Raw genomic sequence first — 21,988 nt, 5'->3', positions numbered from 1 at the left:
TGCATGAAATGTTTTTTAAGATTTCAAATTTTACCCATTGCTCAAAAAACTACTTTATCTATACTAATCAATGCAGTGTCCTAATTACACTTCTCTGCAGTACTAATGTTTTATTCATAGCCCCCAACCATAATTAAAGTATGGTGTATATAGTGTTATACTTCACCATTTTTAATGTTTTACTAGTGGAATACTTTCAAAAGTTGGTTGAGCAGACATAAGTCATTGCCGATGTCCCAGATGTAAAGTTAATGTCATTTACCCATCAAAGGCTTTTATATACTTTTACATCTATACTTCACTAACAACTGTGAGGTGCATGGCAGAGGGTAATCCCCCCCAGTATCATGCTTCTCCCCATTTCATTCACATATGGAATGCAGGAAGAATTATTGCTTCAATGCCACTATGCATACCATAACTAATCCAGTCTTGTTTTTGCATTCCATAGGGGAATGATATGCAGGGTTTGCAGTATATTCCTAGATTCTTCACTTAAAGCTGGTTCACACTTGAGCAATATTCTGAGACTGGCTGTGCAAATGTTTTGTAAGCAATCTCCTTTGTGAACTGATTGTGTTTTCCATTCACTGATGTCTTGTAGGATAATATTATGGAGTAACTCCTCACATACGGAAACAGTACTCATTGCACAAAAGAAAGTAATTAGAGTTATGTGTAAGGTTTGAACATATACATCTTTCAGGTGTCTCTGTAACCAGTTGGAAATTTTAACCACAGTCTCACAGTAAATTTATTCTTTTATGAAATTTATCAGCAATACATCTGGGTTTGAGAGCAACAGAAATATTCAGAAATACAACACTACAAGGAAAAATGATCTGCATTACTCCTTAATGCATCTAACTTGGGCAAGAAAAGGGATGAATTATGCAACTATAGAACTCTTCAACAGTCTACCCATTGAAATAAAATGTCTGACAGACAGTGTAAATGTTTTCAAATGTAGATTAAAGAAGTTTTCCTTAACAATTCTTTCTACATCATACAGGAATCTTTGAGTAGAAATAGTCACATACACAGAAAAGGTACCTATTAACCCTCCACTACTCGCGCAGGTTTTGAGGACACAGATACTCGTGTGGAGCACAAATGTACTCCGCCACTTTCTTTTATTAAAAATATGTTTCTTCTCTATTAAATTATTTTATTTGTTTTTTATATCCTTTGTGATGCGTGAGTAAATTCATGACTAATACTTTTGAGGAAATTAAACCTTTAATTTTTAAACGAAAAATGGGTTTTTGTCACTCCACCCATTTATTACTCAAAACATCTACATTATACAAGAAGTAATTAAACTATTCAAAATAACTTTAATGAAGAATAATACACAAGAAAGTAATCACAGTAGATATGTACAATAAGAAATCATGTGCAATTCTTGTGAACAACGCTAGTTGTCGAATATTCAACACACACCCATTCATTACATTTTGCACACACTCTTCATTTTGATTTATTTCTTGATCTGCCACATATTTTAAAACGTTCTTGGTCCTCGTTTTTTAACTGGTGGACTCTTCAATTGCTGCATCATTGTGCATACTTGAAAGTAAAACTACTGCTTTCTTTTTCCTTTCACAGTAGGATACAAGTGTTGCATCATGTCTATAGCCGAAAACAGAAGTGTTTATTTCTCGAGATTTTCTACATAAAAATTCCTGAGGTATTTCTTTTTTGTTGTGTCTGATTGTTCCAACACAAGTTGCCTTTTTCTGAAGCACTTCTTGAAGCAGAGGACAGCTAGTAAACCAATTATTGTCCATGATGTTATGTCCTATGCCTAAAATTGGTTTTGCAATTCTCATGATGACCTTTCCTGCATTACTTACATCAAAAGGCCCCACCAGCTGTTTTCCACAAGAAATTTCCATACTCACAGGATAAATTATTCTAGAATCCACTAATGCAAACACCTTCAGGGCATATTGAGCAGATTTACTTGGTATAAATTGTCTGAATGGACGTCTTCCATGGAAACCAACCAGCTGCTCATCAGTTGTGAGGTACTCCCCAGGAGTATAGTACTTCTGAAAGTTTTCTAACACCAAATCCATAAGTTCTTGTATTGGTGTCAATTTGTTGAACTTTTTTCTCTCATTTCTGGTGCTTAAGTCATCAAATCTGGGGCAACGAAGCAAGAAATGCAATCTACTCCTCGACATTGTCAAATAGACTCTTTCAATAGCACTGCCTTTCTCATTGTCCCATATTTTCAAGTATTCGACTTGGAAGTCTTTCGCATACCAGTGAAAATAAGTATACAAAGAGGGGCACACATTTCACATTGATCTGTAAATTTTGCATCTCGTTCTCTAGAAAATTAATGCCTGATTGTTTCTATATAAATACTGGTACTTTTCATGATCAAATCTATTATTCTGTCATCAATAATGAAGTTAATGCAATCGATTTCAGATTTTGCATTTTTTGCCTCTCCTTTTGGACCAGGAACATGAAGAACGATATTGCTGGACTTTGTCTTAACATTAGGATGAGGTGGTAATTTATTCTATTTTGTTTTATCTTTTCCAAAATAAAAATCAGCTTCTTCACTTGGCTTTTTTGAAGTTCTCTTCCTTGTCAACATTATCTTATTCTGATTTTTCTTCACTTGCCTTATTGAAGCTCTCTTCCATGTCGACATTGTCTTCTTTTGATTCTTCCATGACATTTTTTCCAGTTTGCTCATCTGGTTGATCATCCTCGCTTGTATGTCCTTCACACAGATCAGAATCATAATTGGAAGGCTCATCACTCTGCAGTTCTTCCTCTAGCCGTTGCATCCATATCCTTTCTTCAGAAGTATGATGTTCCATTATACCTAAATAATAATGATAAATTAAAGCTACAGTAGCAAATCAAACATATTTCAAATGTAATGAAAATTAAAATTTTTCCTTACCATATAAAATATGTGCTGGTACTTCGATACTTGCGTGGAGTACACATGTGCACCAACACGACAGGGAACAATCAACACTTTCCTACGAGAAGATCCGTGCAGGACGGCAGATGCCACTTACTGTAGGTACAAGCCAGAACAAGAACGCCAAACCCTGAGAATTTCAGTCCCGCCATTCTTCCCAACAATAAGAAAATAATGTTTAGAACGACAATGAAGTACATTGGTATTCCACGCGAGTGACCAAGGGTTAATAGCAGTCCAACAAAAATTCCATTGTTTCATCATTACAATACCAAATATTGGGCCTGAATATTATCACAGAAGTAATTCAGTGGGCAATTTTCTTGGCAAGTCAACCCCAAATACACACATCAAAAAAAGTTTTGCACCACCTCAGTTCCGAGAGTTCTGTAAAATGTACAGAAAATTGAAATAGAGGTCAACATAAACATCATTTCTGCCCTTTTTATTGCTCATGAAAACCACACATTGCATGTTGTACCACCATACAGCGAGACCTTCAGAGGTGGTAGTCCAGATTGCTGTACCGTCAGTTACCTCTAATATCCAGTAGCATTTCCTCTTATGTTGATGCAAGCCTGTATTTGTCATGGCATACTATCCACAAGTTCATCAAGGCACTGTTGTTCCAGATTGTCCCACTCCTCAATGGCGATTCGGCATCCCTCAGAGTCTTTGGTGGGTCACATCATCCATAAACAGCCCTTTACAATCTATCCCAGGTATGTTTGATAGGATTCATGTCTGGCGAACATGCTGACCACTCCAGTCAAGTGATTTCATTTTCCAGAAGGAAGTCATTCACAAGATGTGCACGTTGGGGGTGCGAATTGTCATCCACGAAGATGAATGCTTCGCCAATATGCTGCTGATATGGTTGCACTATTGGTCAGAGGATGGGATTCACGTATCGTACAGCGTCACAGTGCCTTCCATGACCACCAGTGGCATACATCAGCTCCACATAATGCCACCCCAAAAGAGCAGGGAACCTCCACCTTGCTGCACTTGCTGGACAGTGTGTCTAAGGCTTTAAGCCTGACAATGTTGCCTCCAAACACGTCTCCGACGATGGTCTGGTTGAAGGCATATGCGACACTCATCGGTGAAGAGAATGTGATGTCAATCCTGAGCAGTCCATTCGGCATGTTAGGCCCATCTGTACTGTGCTGCATGGTGTCATGGTTGCAAAGAGGGACCTTGCCATGGACGTCGGGCATGAAGTTGTGTATTATGCAGCCTATTGCACACAGGTTGAATCGTAACATGACGTCCTGTGCCTGGACAAAAAGCATTATTCAACATGGTGTTGCTGTCAGGATTCCTCTGAGCCATAATCTGAAGGTAGTGGTCATCCACTCCAGTAGTGACCCTTGGGCAGCCTGAGCGAGGCATGTCATCAACAGTTCCTGTCTCTCTGTATCTGCTCCATGTCCAAACATCGCTTTGGTTCACTCTGAGATGCCTGGACACTTTCCTTGTTGAGAGCCCTTTGTGGCACACAGTAACAATGCAGATGTGATCAAACTGCGGTATTGACCATCGAGGCACGGCTGAACATGGGCCGTGTACCTCCTTCCAGGTGGAATAACTGGAACTGATAAACTGTTGGACCCACACTGTCTAATAGGTGCTGCTCATGCATGGTTGCATACATCTTTGTGCGGGTTTTAATGACATCTCTGAACAGTCAAAGGGACTGTGTCTGTGATACAATATCCACAGTCAATGTATATTTTCAGGAGTTCTGGAACCGGGGTGATGCAAAACATCTTTAATGTGTGTTTATTGCCACATGCAAGCAATGAAACTTATAGTTAGAACAATAATTGAATGTATACTTAACTTGGTCACTGAATAAACAGGTCCATGGTCATTTATTCAAAGAAATAACTTGACTCCTATTTCCCATAACTTTTCATTTATTCTTTCCAGGTATGAGAGATAATTGCACATCTATTCAGTCACCATCTCCAATTCACAGATGAATTTTAGTCCAATCTGGGCTATCTTAACACAGCATAAAACTCAATGAGTATTGCTGACCAAATACTGCCCCGAACTGACTCACACCACTGCAGTCATATTTATGTTTTCACAATGAAAATAAACTTTTTCTTATTCACATATATAATTTTTTGACAGCAAATACCAATTTTCTTCTTGTTCACCTATATAACTTTTTGACAGTCCATATAAATATTCTGTGCTACTATTAAACAACTGCTCACACCTCTTAAGATATGCATTTCAGAGCCCATGTTTACTGGACATTTTCTCCTGTTTGGTGTAAGGAAACCATCCTGAAAATCTGTAAAGGAAATTTAGTTACACCTTATATATGTATAATATAGTACGACAGCCTTGTCTTAAGAATGTCTGTGTACAGATTGGTTATTTCACTAATAATTAGTTACTTACATATTCACATTTAGTAACATATTTAATGATATGAATACACTTTTCCTCCAGTCAGTTATGTGCTACTACAAAATATTGAAACACAGACTAAAAAATGATACACACTGTTGAAGGATATGATGTGGTCTGAATACAAATTGTAACTTGTGTGATAATCTGTGCACATTTTGAAGTTCATTATTTGTTTTCACAGAAATGAGGCTCTGTACAAGGCTACAACATCATCCACAACTACTACAACCACTACCACTCAGGCTCCACCTCCACCCCCACCACCTCCACCTCCACCTGCTCGTAGGCCTCAGGGAGGTGGCAGGAGGCGACCTTACCGTAGGAGGCGCCCTGTTTATGAGTACTACTATGATGATGAAGAGTATGATGATGCTGATTACTATGATGATGAGGTAACTGTTTTATGTAATATCATGGATAAAAATGTAGGATAATGTGGATCTAATGGAAAGTTAAAAATGATGCACAGGAAAGATGTTTTCAGATGTTCTCTTAATGAAAATGTTTCATTTTTCTGATACCAATAGCTTTTCTTATGTTTTATGCCAAGTACAACATACTAAATGCAAATAGTTCACATTTCAAGTGTTATGAAGTTATGTTTTAAGGATGAATATGTTTATAGCTCTATGAATAGGTACTAACTTTATTCATCTATTTTCCTCTGTGTGATGAAGTGGACACAACACCCAGGTAAGGAAAATCCTTCTACTTACATTGACTCTTAATGTACATTAAAAAGAGAAACTAAGGTGTATAAGGTTCAGGTGCTGGAAATTCACTTTTATGATCCATCACTTAATATATTTACTAAATCCAAAAGAAAATAGCTGCATCTTCTATCCTGCTTTTGTTTATGTGAAGGAAGTGTCACATTAATAAATAGAAGGGAAGGCAGTATCTCTCACACACAGATGAATACAGATGAATACGTGAATGTAGGTATTTCCCAAATCACACAAGTGTATGAAATAAAAATGTCTGTTCAGAAACCCATCTTCAGTTTGCCATTTGTACTTCCCTCACTTCCTCTTTGATGTTGTACTTCCCTTTGTGTGTTCACCTGTATACGGATCATAATTAATAATTTCTGTGTTGATTGTCAGTTCCATTATTTTGTTTTGTTTTCTGTTTGTGATCCTTTGGATAGATTTAATTTCATGATTACCTAAATTTTCTAAACTATTGTATTTGATGATGTTACTAATATTTAATGTATGTGCTAGTTTTATTTCTAGATCATTAATATTTACTGCAGCTGTAGCTACCAATTCTGAAACAGTATTCTAAAGGGAAACTACATTATAGTGCTCTAGTAGGTGTAATAAATCTGACTGTTACTATATTAATGTTTTGTTCTGACAGATGAATGGATGTTTGAGTGGTGGGCTTCTGCAGAAAGGATGAGGAATGACGGTGGCTGGGAGATGGTGGAGAGGGGGGGAGGGAGAAATGAGGGGGGGGGAGAGAGAGAGAGAGAGAGAGAGAGAGAGAGAGAGAGAGAGAGAGAGAGAGAGAGAGAGAGATCACAATTTTTTTGCCATTGTCAGAGCGCAATAACAAGCCAACTAAGACTATTAATTCTCTAGTTTTCTGTCAGAAGTTGTTGTAGTATTTGTTAGTGATGCATACTTTATTTTCCAACAACATGCAATGTAACAAAGTGAGTTATTCATTGTTTAGAGTGTTTTTACTAGCATTTTGCATAACTTGCTTTAGAAAATTTTCAGTTATTGATTCGACGTGCAGGTCGCCGAAGTGGCGTCAAATCGAAAGACCTGCACCAGGTGAACTGTCTACCCGACGGGAGGCCGTAGCCACACGACATTTCCATTTCAGTTATTGATAAAAACTTGAGTTCCTTGTGTAGCATAGATGAGGAAGGGATTTTCAGAGTTTTCACAGTACTGCAGCTAGGGAGCAGAAACCACCTTGTTAGCTGTGTGACTGCTTCTGGGCCAGGGAAGTATGATGGGCTGCCATATTGAAACCACTTGGCACAATGGTGAGGGGTTGGTTTGTCCAGTATGGATGTGGTTTTTTGGCAGTTTCCCACATCTTACTAGGCGAATACCATGCTGGTGCACATGTTTCAGCTCAGACACACAGACTACATTCTTTGTCACACTTGCATCCAGGATTTACTCTGTACACAGACAGACTGTGTACACTGCTTCAGTCTTGGAGTGTAAAAATAAGACTGATATCTTCACTGTTTGGTCTTCTTAAACACTTATTCAGCGTCAGGATAAGGAGCAGAATTTGGATCAAAGGTATTAAATAAGGCTATTTTTCTGCGCATTTCATCAGAATCCCAAGGTTGTTAAGCTGGTGACACCATCAACTAGCAGAGTGTTCACAAAGTCTGGCAACAGTTGATAATGAGCTAAAAAGACTAACCCTGTGATGAGTTCTGACACCTCTGCAAGTTAAGTTCCCATGTCAGGTCATGCTGCAATCAGAGATCCAGCTGGATCCATTGTGTAATGTACATTGGTGTAGTAGAATTATTTGCTATGGTCACGCAGAATGTGGTTGGAAGTCACTTGCTGTTTAACTGATTATGCAGAAATATGCATAGCTGTGACCCAGTGTTGACTAAATATTTTTGTCCGGACTTGCAGTCACTTATGAACAGGCACTGTGACGTAACCTGGCAATCAGCTGACATGCCTGTGTCTGACTGCCACTGGCATTTGGGTGGTTGGTAGAAATTTTACCAGTGAACGGAGGGTTGACGTTTCCCAGATGTTGAGAGGGTAGTTGATGACCAGATCCTCTAGTCCTCATGATAATGGCCTCTGTCGATGCTGCAATCTCAATGAGTCAACAGTTAACCAATCTGTTAAGTCAGCAGATCAACCTTGGCCACCAAAACATCGAAATCAGTATGTAACAATGGGTATTGACAAGGTGTTGCATGACACTATCATTGCACTTATCAACATAACCATTATTCTGTAAAATATATTATCAGCCAATTCAGGCACTGCATCCAAGGTCACATCAGTTTGAGATGCTATAGTAGCCTTCACTTGAGATGGCATATGACTGATCCACAATGTTCTTACTCCATAAGTGTCTCAAATAATGCAGTGGTCTCCTATTGTTAATGAGACACAAACACCCTACTGCTTAGTTCCATCTTCAATTTCTCCCATCACAGATGAAGCAGTGATCATGTATTCAAACTCCATGGCATATTTATGGCTGTCTGACTAAAATAGCAAATTTCATGGAATCTACTGTAGTTAGCATGTAGGTAAACCTGGCTTCCACTTGTGCAAACCACAAAACTGGATTATGCAGCCAGAAGGGTGGTGAGTGCACAGTGAGCCAAGAGACTGAAGGTGCAGGCTTAGCTGATGATTATATCATGTTTCAATTGTATCCTTCCAGTACTGTTGTGTGTTAAAATCATGTCAGATTAGCTGTGAATCAGAAGCTGTCAGATCAATTACCACGTGTGTTGTACACAAGGCATCTGGCTTATGAAATGCAACATTTTTGTACAAGAACAATTCTCAGCTTTATTAAGCTATATACAGAAAGGAAGAAGTTGTAAACAGAGGATAAAACTTTGAGACATTCCACCTTATTGTAGTACTATCCCTAAGACCATTAACTAGACTCAAGGCTGTGACTAAGCAACTATTTTTCACAAGGAAGGTACAACATTCATCCAAAGAATAAGTACAACGTCATTGCAAAAACAGCATCTCTGGTGACTGACATGAAAATGTTTGAGAGCACAATGTAAATACACTCTTGTGACACCATACAGCACTACGCTGCACTTTGAAGTGGTGGTCTTGGCCACTAAAAGGGTATATTTCATAGCTGTTGTATCAAGTTGAGGAAGTCTCACAGAAGTTTCTAAAGTTAGGGTAGGAACACAGGAATTAGTTGCAGTCTCACTGGTTTTCTATTATTCTTGCATAGAATAGTTTGAGCTATAAATATCCATCTTCAGAGCATTTGACTGAGTTACCATCCAACAAATTCACAGCAGAATATTTTACTGGTGTGTAGGCAGACCAACTGATAGCAAACAGAAATCGGGATGTGAAAGAATAATAAGCAACTAGTTGGATTGTGACTGACTGCTATAGTCCTATCCTTCCTTGATTAATCTATGGTCACTGTTCACAATGATTCCTTATGGAGTCAAAGTTGGTTAATGTTAGTTTCTATTTATAGATAACCAGAAACGCTACAATTGAAGCTCCTCTGCAGAAATTTCAGTGCCTGGTTGAAAATCTTAAGAAAGAAAAAAGGAAAAAGATTGCAATAGCTGCTGACTTCAATGGTAGTATCATTGTTGAAAGCAATGACGTGTCCAAATTCACTGATTTAATAAAAACTTTGGCTTCAATGTAAACGTCATGCTAACCATTAGAGTAAATGCATAGTCATGGAATCTACTGTAGTTAGCATGTAGGGAAACCTGGCTTCATATGTTTTCACAAATTGTGTTTGAAGATTTTTATAAATTTTGCTTAGATTTAGGAATCTCTGACCACTCTGATTATTCATTGAATCAACTAAAATTAGCAAATAAATCTTATGTAACAAAAGCCATATGAAAGGAACTTCAGTGAAAAACATTCAGCTTTATTTAGTAATAAGTTAAGACAAGATGAATGGCCTTATGACAGCTGTATTTCAGGTATCTAGTTGTAACTTTGACAAATTTCTTGAAATGTTTAATGAAATGTTTCCACTACAACCACATGTAACAAAATGACTAGTAAACTCAAATGGATAACTCAGGCTGTAAAAAAATTTCTAATACCACAAAGAGGCAATGAACAGAAATATAATAAAAACAAACATTTTACTGAGTATGTTAGACATTATAAAGCTATATTTTTAAACAAAATTGCGAAGGCGGCCAAACAAATGGAAAAGAATATGTTCATATCACAACATAAAAGTAAGACAAAGGCAGTGTGGTCTGTTGTAAAATCAGAGTTAGGGATTAGAGTTAATAGTAATGAAATGTCTAGGATGAAAATAGTTGGTAGCCTTATTGTAAACCCAGCTCAAATATTACTGTTTAAGTGATTTCTTGATAAATGTGTTACAGTCAGATGTTAATGTAGCAAAGTATCAGAGCAAAGTAAACCATTTTGGACTCGACCAAGAAGCTGAGTATCCCACTAATTAAAAAAAAAACTCACAATAAAGGACAGCAAAATATTGTATTACCATTAAAAAATAGCTCTGCTGGGTGCAGTGACCCACTAAAGTAATTAAAGCAGTATATGACATAATAGCACTCCACTAACTAAAATAATCAACTAGCCTTTTGAACAAGAGTGCTTTCCCAATGTGCTTAAATAGCCAAAGACAGACCTCTGTTCAAGAAAGGGTCAAGGGAAGACATGCGGAACTATTACCTTACTTCTATTCTTTCGAGCTTGTTAAAAGTGTTAGAGAAAGTAGCTGCATCCATATCAAATATTGTATTGTGAAAATGATATTATTGTAAGTAACCAGTTTGGATTCCAACCAGGAAAAATACTCTAGATGCAGTGAATAACTGTACTGAAAAGATATGCAAGTCACTGGATCAGTGGAGTGAAGTTTTAAGTATCTTCTGTCATCTTACAAAAGCATTTGACTCTGTGAATCATGCCTTGCTTATCTACAAACTAGACAAATGTGGGATTAAGGGTAATGGTCTGAAATGGCTCACATCATACTTGCAGAACAGAAAATAAAGCATAACTATCACTTCAAATGCAGTGAATTATTGTTCTAAATGGAGTACAGCTCACTAGGTGTGCCTCAAGACTCCCATTTGGGGCCACGCCTATTCCTACTCTATGTGAATGACTCACCCATAAATATAAATTCTCCATTAGTTGTTTTTGTAGACAATACTTCCATTTTAATTGAAAATTACAGTGCAGAAAAAAAAGTGTACTCCATTGTGAGCGCACACACTGGTTCCAGTTACATGTGTTGAAACTGAACTTGCAAAAAGTCATATGGTACATTTCAAAACCAAGCATTTGAAATTTGTGGAACTTAAAATAATACATAGCAATCATCTTGTGAAAGAAGTTGACACAATCAAATTCCAAGGATTACATTTGGACAAGAACTTCAGCTGGAATACACTTATGGCTTCCTACCAAATAAACTAAGCAGATTTGCATTTGCAGTGCAAATACAAGCAAATTTTACTGACATGAGTACACAGAAAACAGCATATCATAGTTATTTTGAATCCTTTATTAGGCATGGTGTAATTTTCTAGAGAAGTTCAAATAGTGTATCACAAATACTAAATTGCAGAAGCAAATTATCAGATATATGTATACACCACAGGAACAGAATCTTGCCGCCCATTATTTCAGAAACAGCAAATCCTTACTGTTCTCGCCATGTATGGTTACGAAATTATAGTCTCCCTACACAGCAGATAAAAATGATGATTTGAGGAGAATCGCACATACAACATGAGAGATTGTAGAAACAAGGCTACAGCAGATTCTGTCTGAGAATTGCTGCTATTCAGTAGAAGAATTCATAGAGAATGAAATGATAATTTTAGCAAGGTTTAATTGTTAGAATCCTTTTTTATTGTATGTATGTATGTATGTATGTATGTATATATAACAAAATTGCATTTTCATTATGATACTGTCTGTTAATATTTGGTTAAAGGGAAATTTTTCCACAATTTTGATGTGTCTCCTGTACCTGAATCAAATGATTTAGATTATGTATGTCATGAGACCAATAAACCACAGTTCACAATTCAGTGATAGTGGATTATAGTGTTTAGCATCTCTTCAGTGAAACTTCATGAAAATAGTAGTTATCTGTCATTTTAGCAGCTGATAATACAGTAATGCTACAAGGGTAGCAAATTGTTTGGCATAGCATCTTTAAAATTTAACAGTTACTCCATAAGGTGCACAGTGAAACCCCTATTTTATGTTTTTGTGTGGTCCAGACTTAAAAAATGCAAAACTGAGAAAAATGCAGAATCAAGAAAAATGTTAAAATGTCCAAAATATGAGCAAAAGCATATGTAATTGACATATATGATTACAAATCGTAATCCTCTACAGTACATTATATATAATCTGTATAAGTGAAGGAAATTAAATGTACAATACAGTATTTATACCATAATTTGTGGTAATGAGTTTTTTCAGTTCTTAAAAAATCACAGATATGTAACAGCAAGTAAAATCTTGTCAAAACATTGAAACTAGTATCTGGGTGTGAGGTAATCAAGCTGTTTTCCTATGTGTTACAACCACAAATTTTACATCTTTCCTTTGTGCTCACCCAGAAATTGATGGACATGGTGAGATTATTTGAAAACTGTGCAGCACGTCGAATGGAGGCAGAATCCACCATTTCAGGGTCTGCATCTTCCTCCCATAGACAATGGCACTGAAGCTTACTCTGGTGACACAAGTGCAGTCACCTCAAGTTTGGTGCTTGTAAACTTTTCTTTGTTCATTCTGCTGAGTGATCAAAGTGGAGCGTTCTTCACTGCTGCCAATGTGCGCCATTTGCACTTCGGACTCATCACTTGCTGTTGTGTAAACACAGCAGGTTATGTGAAAACACATATATACACACAATTTTTCCTTCAGATAAAGAACTTATTTATGCCAATCTATGTGAAATAAGGTTAAGGCTGCTGTGGTTTCAGTGTTTGTGTTTCTCTGTCTCAACAATCCATTACATTTAAAACAATCTGTGTGCCATCACAACACATTACCACCACTGAGCACTGCAACAAAATTGAACAAGCCATTGTGCAACTGTTCACTGAATATGTCCTGTCAATTGTGGTGTCACACATAACAAATGGAGTAGCCTATATTGGCAGTAGTCCATAGAGGTGTGACAAGTTCTAGATTCTGTCAACAGGCTCCGGCAGAACTACTGTAAGTAAAATTAATGCATGGTAGAGAAAGGCATAAGAGCTATAACTATATAAATTACACCTAAGAGGAAGTCGCGGTCACTCCATTTGCTATACACCAATCACACCAGCCATTCTTTGGAAAGAGCTCCCAAGTAAGCTTGCTGTTTATCACTCTATGCAGGGTGGTCCATTGATCGTGACCAGGCCAAATATCTCATGAAATATGTGTCAAACGAAAAAACTACAGATAACGAAACTTTTCTGACTTGAAGGGGGAAACCAGATGGCACTATGGTTGGCTGACTAGATGGCGCTGCCATAGGTCAAATGGATATCAACTGCGTTTTTTTAAATAGGAACCCCCATTTTTTATTACATATTCGTGTAGTACATAAAGAATTACGAATGTTTTAGTTGGACCACGTTTTTCGCCTTGTGATAGATGGTGCTTTAATAGTCATAAACATATGGCTCACAATTTTAAATGAACAGTTGGTAACAGGTAGGTTTTAAAAATTAAAATACAGAACGTAGGTACGTTTGAACATTTTATTTTGGTTGTTCCAATGTGATACATGTACCTTTGAGAACTTACCATTTCTGATAACACATGCTGCTACAGCATGATTACCTGTAAATACCACATTAATGCAATAAATGCTCAAAATTATATCCGTCAACTTTAATGCATTTGGCAATACATGTAACAACATTCCTCTCAACAGCGAGTAGTTCACCTTCCGTAATGTTCGCACATGCATTGACAATGTGCTAACGCATGTTGTCAGGCATTGTCGATGGATCACGATAGCAAATATTCTTCAACTTTCCCCACAGAAAGAAATCCAGGGACGTCAGATCCGGTGAATATGTGGGCCACTTGTCATGAAATATGCTATTAGTACCACTTCAACTGCACACTAGCTATGTGCTGGACGTCCATCATGTTTGAAGTACATTGTCGTTCTGTCATGCAGTGAAACATCTTGTAGCAACATCGGTAGAACATTATGTAGGAAATCAACATACATTGCACCATTTAGATTGCCACCGATAAAATGGAGGCCAATAATCCTTCCTCTCATAATGCTGCACCATACATTAACCCACCAAGGTCACTTGTCACAGCCATTGTGGATTTTCTGTTGCCCAATGGTGCATATTATGCCAATTTACATTACTGCTGTTGGTGAATGACGCTTCGTTGCTATATAGAATGCGTGTCATCATCCCGTAATTTCTCTTGTGTCCAGTGGCAGAACTGTACACGATGTTCAAAGTAGTAGCCATGCAATTCCTGGTGCATAGAAATATGGTACAGGTGCAATCGATGCTGATGTAGCATTCTCAACACCATAATTTTTGAGATTCCTGATGCTCATGCAATTTGTCTGCTACTGATGTGTAAATTAGCCGCGACAGCAGCTAAAACACCTACTTGGGCATCATCATTTGTTGCTGGTCGCGGTTGACGTTTCACATGTGGCTGAACATTTCCTGTTTCTTAAATATGCTTGAGCAGCTCGTAACAAGCCACACGATTCTGTAGTCAGTGCTAAGAAATGCTTGGAGTGGTGTAAATATTGATACCACTGGACAGTATCTGACTGAACAACTGGTTTGTGGTGCTGAATCATGCTAGACTCAGTGGCAACCTAACAGAAGGATTTGAGTGTGACAAATTCCTGGAGAACTTTACTTGCCTTCATGTGCAGTGCCACCATTGATGTACAGAGATGATGGTGTTATGATTTGGGGGTGTTTGTCATTGTGGTCCCTTTATTGCACTCAAGAGAACACTAAATGTAGAAGTATATGAACGTATTGTGTACTGCATACAGTCAAGGAAAAATTAGGAGAAGATGATTATATGCATCAACAAGGCAATGAGCCCTGTCAAAGTAGCATTGTGAGACAATGCTTTGTGGACAAAAACATTCAGGAAGTGGAATGACCAGATCTTGACCTGAACTGAACCTTTGGAATGAGTCAGAACATTAATTTTGCTTCAGACTCCAGTGTTCAACACCACTACCTTGTCTGGTTTTGGATGCTGAGGAAGAACTGCTTTCCATTTCTTGACAGACATTCAGACACCTTATTGAAAGTGTCCTCATCAGAGATCAAGGTGTCATCAAGGCAGAACATGAACACTCTCCATATTAATGTTTACTAATAGGTGTCTGGATACTTTTGATCAGATAGTGCACAGCCGTAACTGTTGCAGCACTACTATTGTTACAAAGGCATTTTATTGTATAACTCTTGTTTGACAGTCTATAATTTAAAAATGTGATGCTAGTTACCCATTTTGGATTTTCTTGAATATGAAAGCCATGAAATTTTCTTTTACCTACAGTTCTAATAAACTATTACCTGTATGCACTAATATTGTTAAATGTAATTCTTTTCTCCAAAAATATGTACTATTTGTTCTTTCCTAAAAACCACTCTGACACTTTCAAAGGAGACATTGCTATTATTAATGAATAGAGGCTATGTATCAGGAGAAAACAAACCTACTAAATATTAATGCACTTCGATAATCACAATAATTACTATTTTTCAGTGATTAGATTATTACAGTACAGTTGGTTGGTTGTGCACTTTCATGTTTCATTGCTTTGCTAATGTTATGCTGCTCTTGCTGTTAAGATTTCCTCAAATTTTTAGGTGGAATATTTAATTCACTAAAATATGAATCACAGCCAAGAGCCCTACATTTGTGTAAATGTTTTCATTTGTGTTCTTGTTTAAATATTTTCCAGATTAGTTTCACTTTAATCTCAAACTTTACTTTTTGTCCATTATGCATATTGTCTGAGTAGACAGTGAACAACCTAAAGTACTGTTTGTCATGTATCTTCATGTTTTCATTTTGTCTAGTTCTCTGAATTATATAACATTCTTTCACATTTGCATGTGATTCTTTGCTTTCATATATTGACCAGCCTCTCTTCTGAGTTTGGATTGAATTTAACCTCATTGTGTTATTGATATGCTAGTTTCAAAGCACTGTGAGAATATTTTTCCAGGTGGTTCTAAACTACTCATCCACAGTGCCATTTTGGGAGCCTTTCTTTGAAAGCCCTCCTAGTAATTTAAACTTAAATCTCCTTATTGAGTCATTGTTTACTATTCTATTGCCGACATCCCACATCGAAGTAAGATCTCACTAATTTTATTCACGGAACAGTAAAATAAACTAAATTACCCTCTGTCTACACTGAAATAAGATGTTCTGATAAGTGCTGCAGACCTACAGAGCTAGGATGTGAACACAGAGCCTAGAACTTCCATGTATGATGCTTATAACAACTAACCTACTTTAGAAAAATGGAAAGAGTGCATTTGGCTTTTTGAGTCATGTCATGAGTCTCACTTGATAGATCAGCCAGTAAGAATATTGCCCGTGAAACACATTGCACATATTCATAATTGCAAGACTTTAACCTTCCTGCTTATCATGAGCAGTCTTCTTACATTTGGCTATCCATGCATGATTCTCAGCCAGATCCAAACTGTCATATGTTGCAACCATGCATCTACAATGTGTACTCATACATCCATTATGTATATACCTGTACAGGTGAGTTCCTTTACTGGAAAGTCACTTGCCTGGTGTCCGTGGACAAATACGATGTAGCATTGCCTGTGTTATTCTGAATATGATGCAAAGTTCCATTGGACATTCATCCGTGACCAGAGGCATAGGTGCTGCAGTGACTACAGCCATTATTAAATACATTACATATCTCCGCAATTGTGAATATGGATAGCCATCAGCTGTAGGATGCAATGATCACAGTGAAAATTAGGGCTGGGCCAGGACTCGAACCCGGATTTCCTGGTTATCATGAGGAATTGTGGTTTATTAGTCTCATAACGTACATAATCTAAATCATTTGATTCAGGTACAGGAGACGCATCAAAATTTTGGTAACGTTTTATCATATACATACAACACCTGATTTTAACAAATGGTACCATAACAATAATACAATATGAAAATACACATACAATAAAACAACTATTAATTACAACAACTGATTTTAACAAATGGTATAATAATAATACAATTTTGTTACACATACAATAAAAGATAATAATTAATTACCCCTTGCTCAAATTATCATGTCATCCTCTATGAATTCTTCTACTGAATAGTAGCATTTCTTCCACAGAATCTGCTGTAGCCTTATTTTTAGACTCTCTGGCATCATATTAAATATATTTTTGCCCATTAGCTTGTTATATTTTGTCATTCCCATATACTGTAGAGTTCGTGCCTTACCATTTGGCTATCCATGCATGACTTATAGCCAGGCCCAAACCTCCATGTGTTGTCAAGCATGCACCTACAACCTGTACTCTTACATCCATTACATATATTCCCATAACGTGAGACATTTTACTTAAAAGTTGCTTACCTGGTGTTGGCAAACAAATTCGATATTGCAGTGCCTGTGTTATTCTGAATATGATGGAAACTTCCTTTGGCCATGCGTGCATTTCTAAAGGAAGTTCGCATTGTATTCAGAGTAACACAGGTACTTTAATATGATATTGTCCAAGAAAGTCAAGTGCTTAAGTTTTAATCTGAAGAGAACATTCTTTCATTATTGATACCTAGCTGTTTAAGACATTTTATTATTTGACCTTATTAATCGCACCCTTTACAATTCTGCAACGAAGAAAAACATAAAACATAAAACATTTTATATTGGTGGCTTTTACATATTTTAGTTAGGATTTAGATTTGCTATGTTTCTTTAGCCACTGAAAGACTTATCTTATACAACAACAACAATTTATATCCATGACTTTGGACATGATTCTGCTGGTTTCACAAAGTGCTACAACTATGCTATGAGAAAAATCTAAAGCTTGTGCTTGACACAGAAATAGATTTGACTCTGATGCCAAATATATTTGACATAACAATCATAGACGTTTTGTAATAATTTGAAGTATCATTTGATAGGAATATTGAATATCTTTCATTGAGGTGAATTAATGTCTCATTGAAAGACTGAAACTGGCTTTTCTGAATAATGATGGAATTTTGCTTGCCCCCCCCCCCCCCCCCTCCCCTTACCATCCTCTCCTTTTTTACTTAAGTTATATTTTCCATCAGATTCAGCTGTACAGTTTTGAGAATCTTACTTTCAAGAAAGGAACACATGCACTGCAATCTCATGCATTAGTACAAAATCTGAACCCATTCTACCTCACAGAAGCATAATAAAAGTTCTCAGTAATTAACTTTAGTGATAATGAAATATTAATTTTATCCCCCATGAATAGCTAAAAAAGTTTGCACATGTTCTGAAAATTATATCTATCCATGTCATTAAACCATTGCCTTCCTTCTTATCCACAGTTTTCCATGAACTTTAATAGCCTCTTTCTTCATTTAATGAAATTCTGTGTGAAATACGAGTACCACTTATTGGTTCAAGTTAGTCACCATGCTCATGATTTAACTTTCTTTCCTGTTGCTTGGTTATGCACAATCACTGGCATTAAGTACGCTATTCCTGTGATTCTTGATTTGTGTAGAGATTAATGCTCTGTTGGTGGCTTTTGTTGTGACAGGTGGGTGGTGCCATTTAAAGATGATTTTTGTGTTAGGTGCAACAGTTTTGGACATCAATATTTCCATAATTGACAGGAGAAAAGGAGACATAAGCTCCGATTACCTGTGGTACTTATAACACACACTAAAACAAAAGAGTATTACCTGTAAAGCTACAATCTATTAACCATTTTTAAAATTTTGTTTCAGTTGCCTGTCACTGGTAAAGACTTAGCACCAAGTGGACCCGGACGTCACAACCGTAACCGGCCAAGAAGACCACTACCATCTGATGAACCAGAGCGGAGACCATCCCGCACTGATGATTTAGAGCCTGCTATAGCAGATGAAAGAAAAGTTGAACCAAAGTCACGACCTTCCTCCTCTGTGTACGATAGACCACGTGTACCTCCAAAGATAAGAAGACCTGTTCCCAAAAACGAAAGGGATAAATACGATTACAACACTCAACCTCGTGCACAGTCAAGCACACCTGGATCAGCAGAGGATCAAGATTACTCAAGACCCAGTCAGCAGCCTCCTCCAAAAGCTGCCCCTGCAAGTAAAGAACCAGATGATGCTGATTACTATGATGACGAAGAAGAAGAATACCTTCCACCAGCTCGACCTTCTACAGGGAGCTCCAGGAATAGAAATCCTGATTACTACCCTCCTACTGCAGAAAGGGAATTGAGACGACCTAGTTCTGGTGGTGGAAGAAATGTCAGAAGACGAGGTCCTGGAGGTAGACGACGGTATGTTGGCCAAGTGGAAACAGCAACCCCCTACTCTCCTATCAGTGATGAAGACTATGAAGATGAGGAACTGCCTAGAAGGCCAGTACGACCTTCAGGTGCTGGTGGGAGAAGGCGTGTTCAGGCTTCCTATCCAGATGCATATTCACCACAGCAAGCGCAGAGACCATATGCAACCCAGCAACGATCAAGTGGAAGCCAAGCTTCAAGATACAAATATAGTGAGGAAGATCTAATCGATGAAGACCCTGTTCCTGCACCACGTCCTGCATATATTAGCCCTAGTGCAGGAGGTAGGCAGAATTACATGTCACACAAGAGAAATTCACAATCGCAGCAGCAACCAGAGTTTCTGTATGATGAATACAGTGGGACACAAGCTAAGTCACCTCCATCTGGCCCTGGGGGCTACAGAAGACAGGAAAACAAAAAAACTTCTTCAACTGCGGCACCCCGTGCACCGTCAGGATATGCTGCAGATCTGCTAGATGAGGACTATTATGATGATGAAGAAGCTGAGGAGGAAGTTATTCCATCATATAACACTCGTTCTAGGCAACCTTCAAGGGATGCAAATCCACCCAACTATAGTTCCTCCTCTAGTGGTGAATACACAGGACGCCAGCCTGCGTACAACAAACGACCTCCACCACAGTCAAGCCGTGCACCTGTTAGCTCACTGCCGAGATCTCCACAGGCCCAACCAGGAAGGATTCCTGCCACTGCTTCTCAGAAGCCAGACAATATCTCCCCAACCTTACCAGATCAGTCAGCAAGAAAGAATTATTATGAAGATGAATCAAGTGAACAGACAAGCAGTAGCTATCGTCCAAAACCAAAACTGACATATGTTGAGGACCAACCAGTTTCACCTCCACGAAACATCAGTCCACCATCCGGAAACCCAACAACGGTCAACAAAAATCCATCTACTGGTGAATCGGAAAGGTCGGGTACATTATCCAATAAAACTGATAAAGAAGCTCCAAGTGGAGCAACTTCAAGACAAACTTATAGCAATTTTCGTACAAAAGCTCCATTTATAGGACCCAACTCAAGAAATGCAGAAGCAAAATATCAAGATAATGTAGAAACAACCCCAAAGTCAGCTGGTGGAGCACCATCTTCTAGTCAGTATCTGTCAGCACCTGAAGTGACAGTAGGAGGCAACAAAAACAGTGCAAATAATCCACGGTTAACAGGTATTGATAATGCTCCATTGCCCTCATCATCACAACAGGCCAAAGGCAATCCAAGTATTAGAATACCTTCCAAAATAGTTATCAAGCCAATAGACAGAGATGCAAGGATACAGAATGTTTTGGCAGATCTAAATGAGCACGACATTGATGTGACCATCAATGATGCTTTACATCCTACTCTTCATCCAACTAGAAGTATAACCAGTGGCTTTGTACCAACAACGCAAGAGGAAACTCAGAGTGGTCCCAGCACATTAAATAAAAGGGTAGCTGGGCAAAGGTATCAGGCTCAGCTTCCATCTGGACCCCGTGGTTCTGTATCTTATCTGACATCCTCTGCTTCACAGAGGTACATAACAAGAACACCATTCAGTATCAATTCCAATGAAAGATTAGAAAGTGGAACAAACATTTATTTGCCTCATGATCAAAGTACTGGTCCTGGTGGAAAGGTAGAGTTCACAGTGCCATCAGAAAGACCAAATAACAGGCATCGACAGAAAGAAATTCCCATACAGCCTGTGCCTTCAGGTCCATTAGATTACAGAAGTACACAAACAAAACAGCAGCAAGGACCTTTGTATAGTCAGCAGAGAGACAGTAGTGCTGAGTACTACTGAACATACTGAAACTTGATTGAAAAACTTCTAGTTTCATCCAGACATTTCTTGTTACATTTTGTGAAGAAAATTAAGTTATGTTGACTTTTTTATGTGTGTATATTTTCCAGAAAAGAGTGACTATAAAATCCTGTGAATATTTTCATAAATTATGTATGTGTTAGAAAACCAACAGAGCATGTTGCACCTATTTCATTACTGAATGTCTTTCAACCTAAAGAACCATTGAAGGAATTTTTAGTCATCATCCCCATGGTTTTTAATGAGGCCCAAAATGTGTACTCTGCCATTACCCATTAAAAAAATTAAAAAATCCAGATTGTGTTTATTTCTTTCTTGAGGAAAATTTTTAAATTTTTGAGTTGAAATCCCATAACAGAACATAAATTCATTTTGAAATGATATGTGAGAGAATGTAGAAGAAACCAAATGCGGTTTGACAAGTCTAGTTCTATTACTGCCTGTATGACCAATGAACTATGGTTATATTATGGGTACTGTTCACACAGAGCAACCTTTTGTACCACAATGATTAAAGGTAAAT

The 21,988-nt window shown here is 37.7% G+C and overlaps 1 protein-coding gene across 1 annotated transcript in view; it reads left to right on the top strand.

The window, feature by feature from the left end:
- LOC124721856 (proteoglycan 4-like) overlaps window positions 1–21,761 on the top strand; it is a 321,571-nt gene extending 299,810 nt beyond the window's left edge. The window contains exons 6-7 of the mRNA XM_047246990.1: window positions 5,568–5,778; window positions 19,078–21,761. Coding sequence (XP_047102946.1) covers window positions 5,568–5,778; window positions 19,078–21,444 — 2,578 coding nt within the window. The 3' untranslated portion in view covers window positions 21,445–21,761. The remainder of the gene's footprint in view (window positions 1–5,567; window positions 5,779–19,077) is intronic.
- Window positions 21,762–21,988: the final 227 nt, after the last annotated feature.

This window comes from Schistocerca piceifrons, chromosome X (assembly GCF_021461385.2).
Source record: "Schistocerca piceifrons isolate TAMUIC-IGC-003096 chromosome X, iqSchPice1.1, whole genome shotgun sequence".
NCBI classification, from domain to species: Eukaryota; Metazoa; Arthropoda; class Insecta; order Orthoptera; family Acrididae; genus Schistocerca; species Schistocerca piceifrons.
The sequence above is the reverse complement of the archived record's forward strand: the minus strand, read 5'-3'. Positions and strand labels throughout refer to the sequence as shown.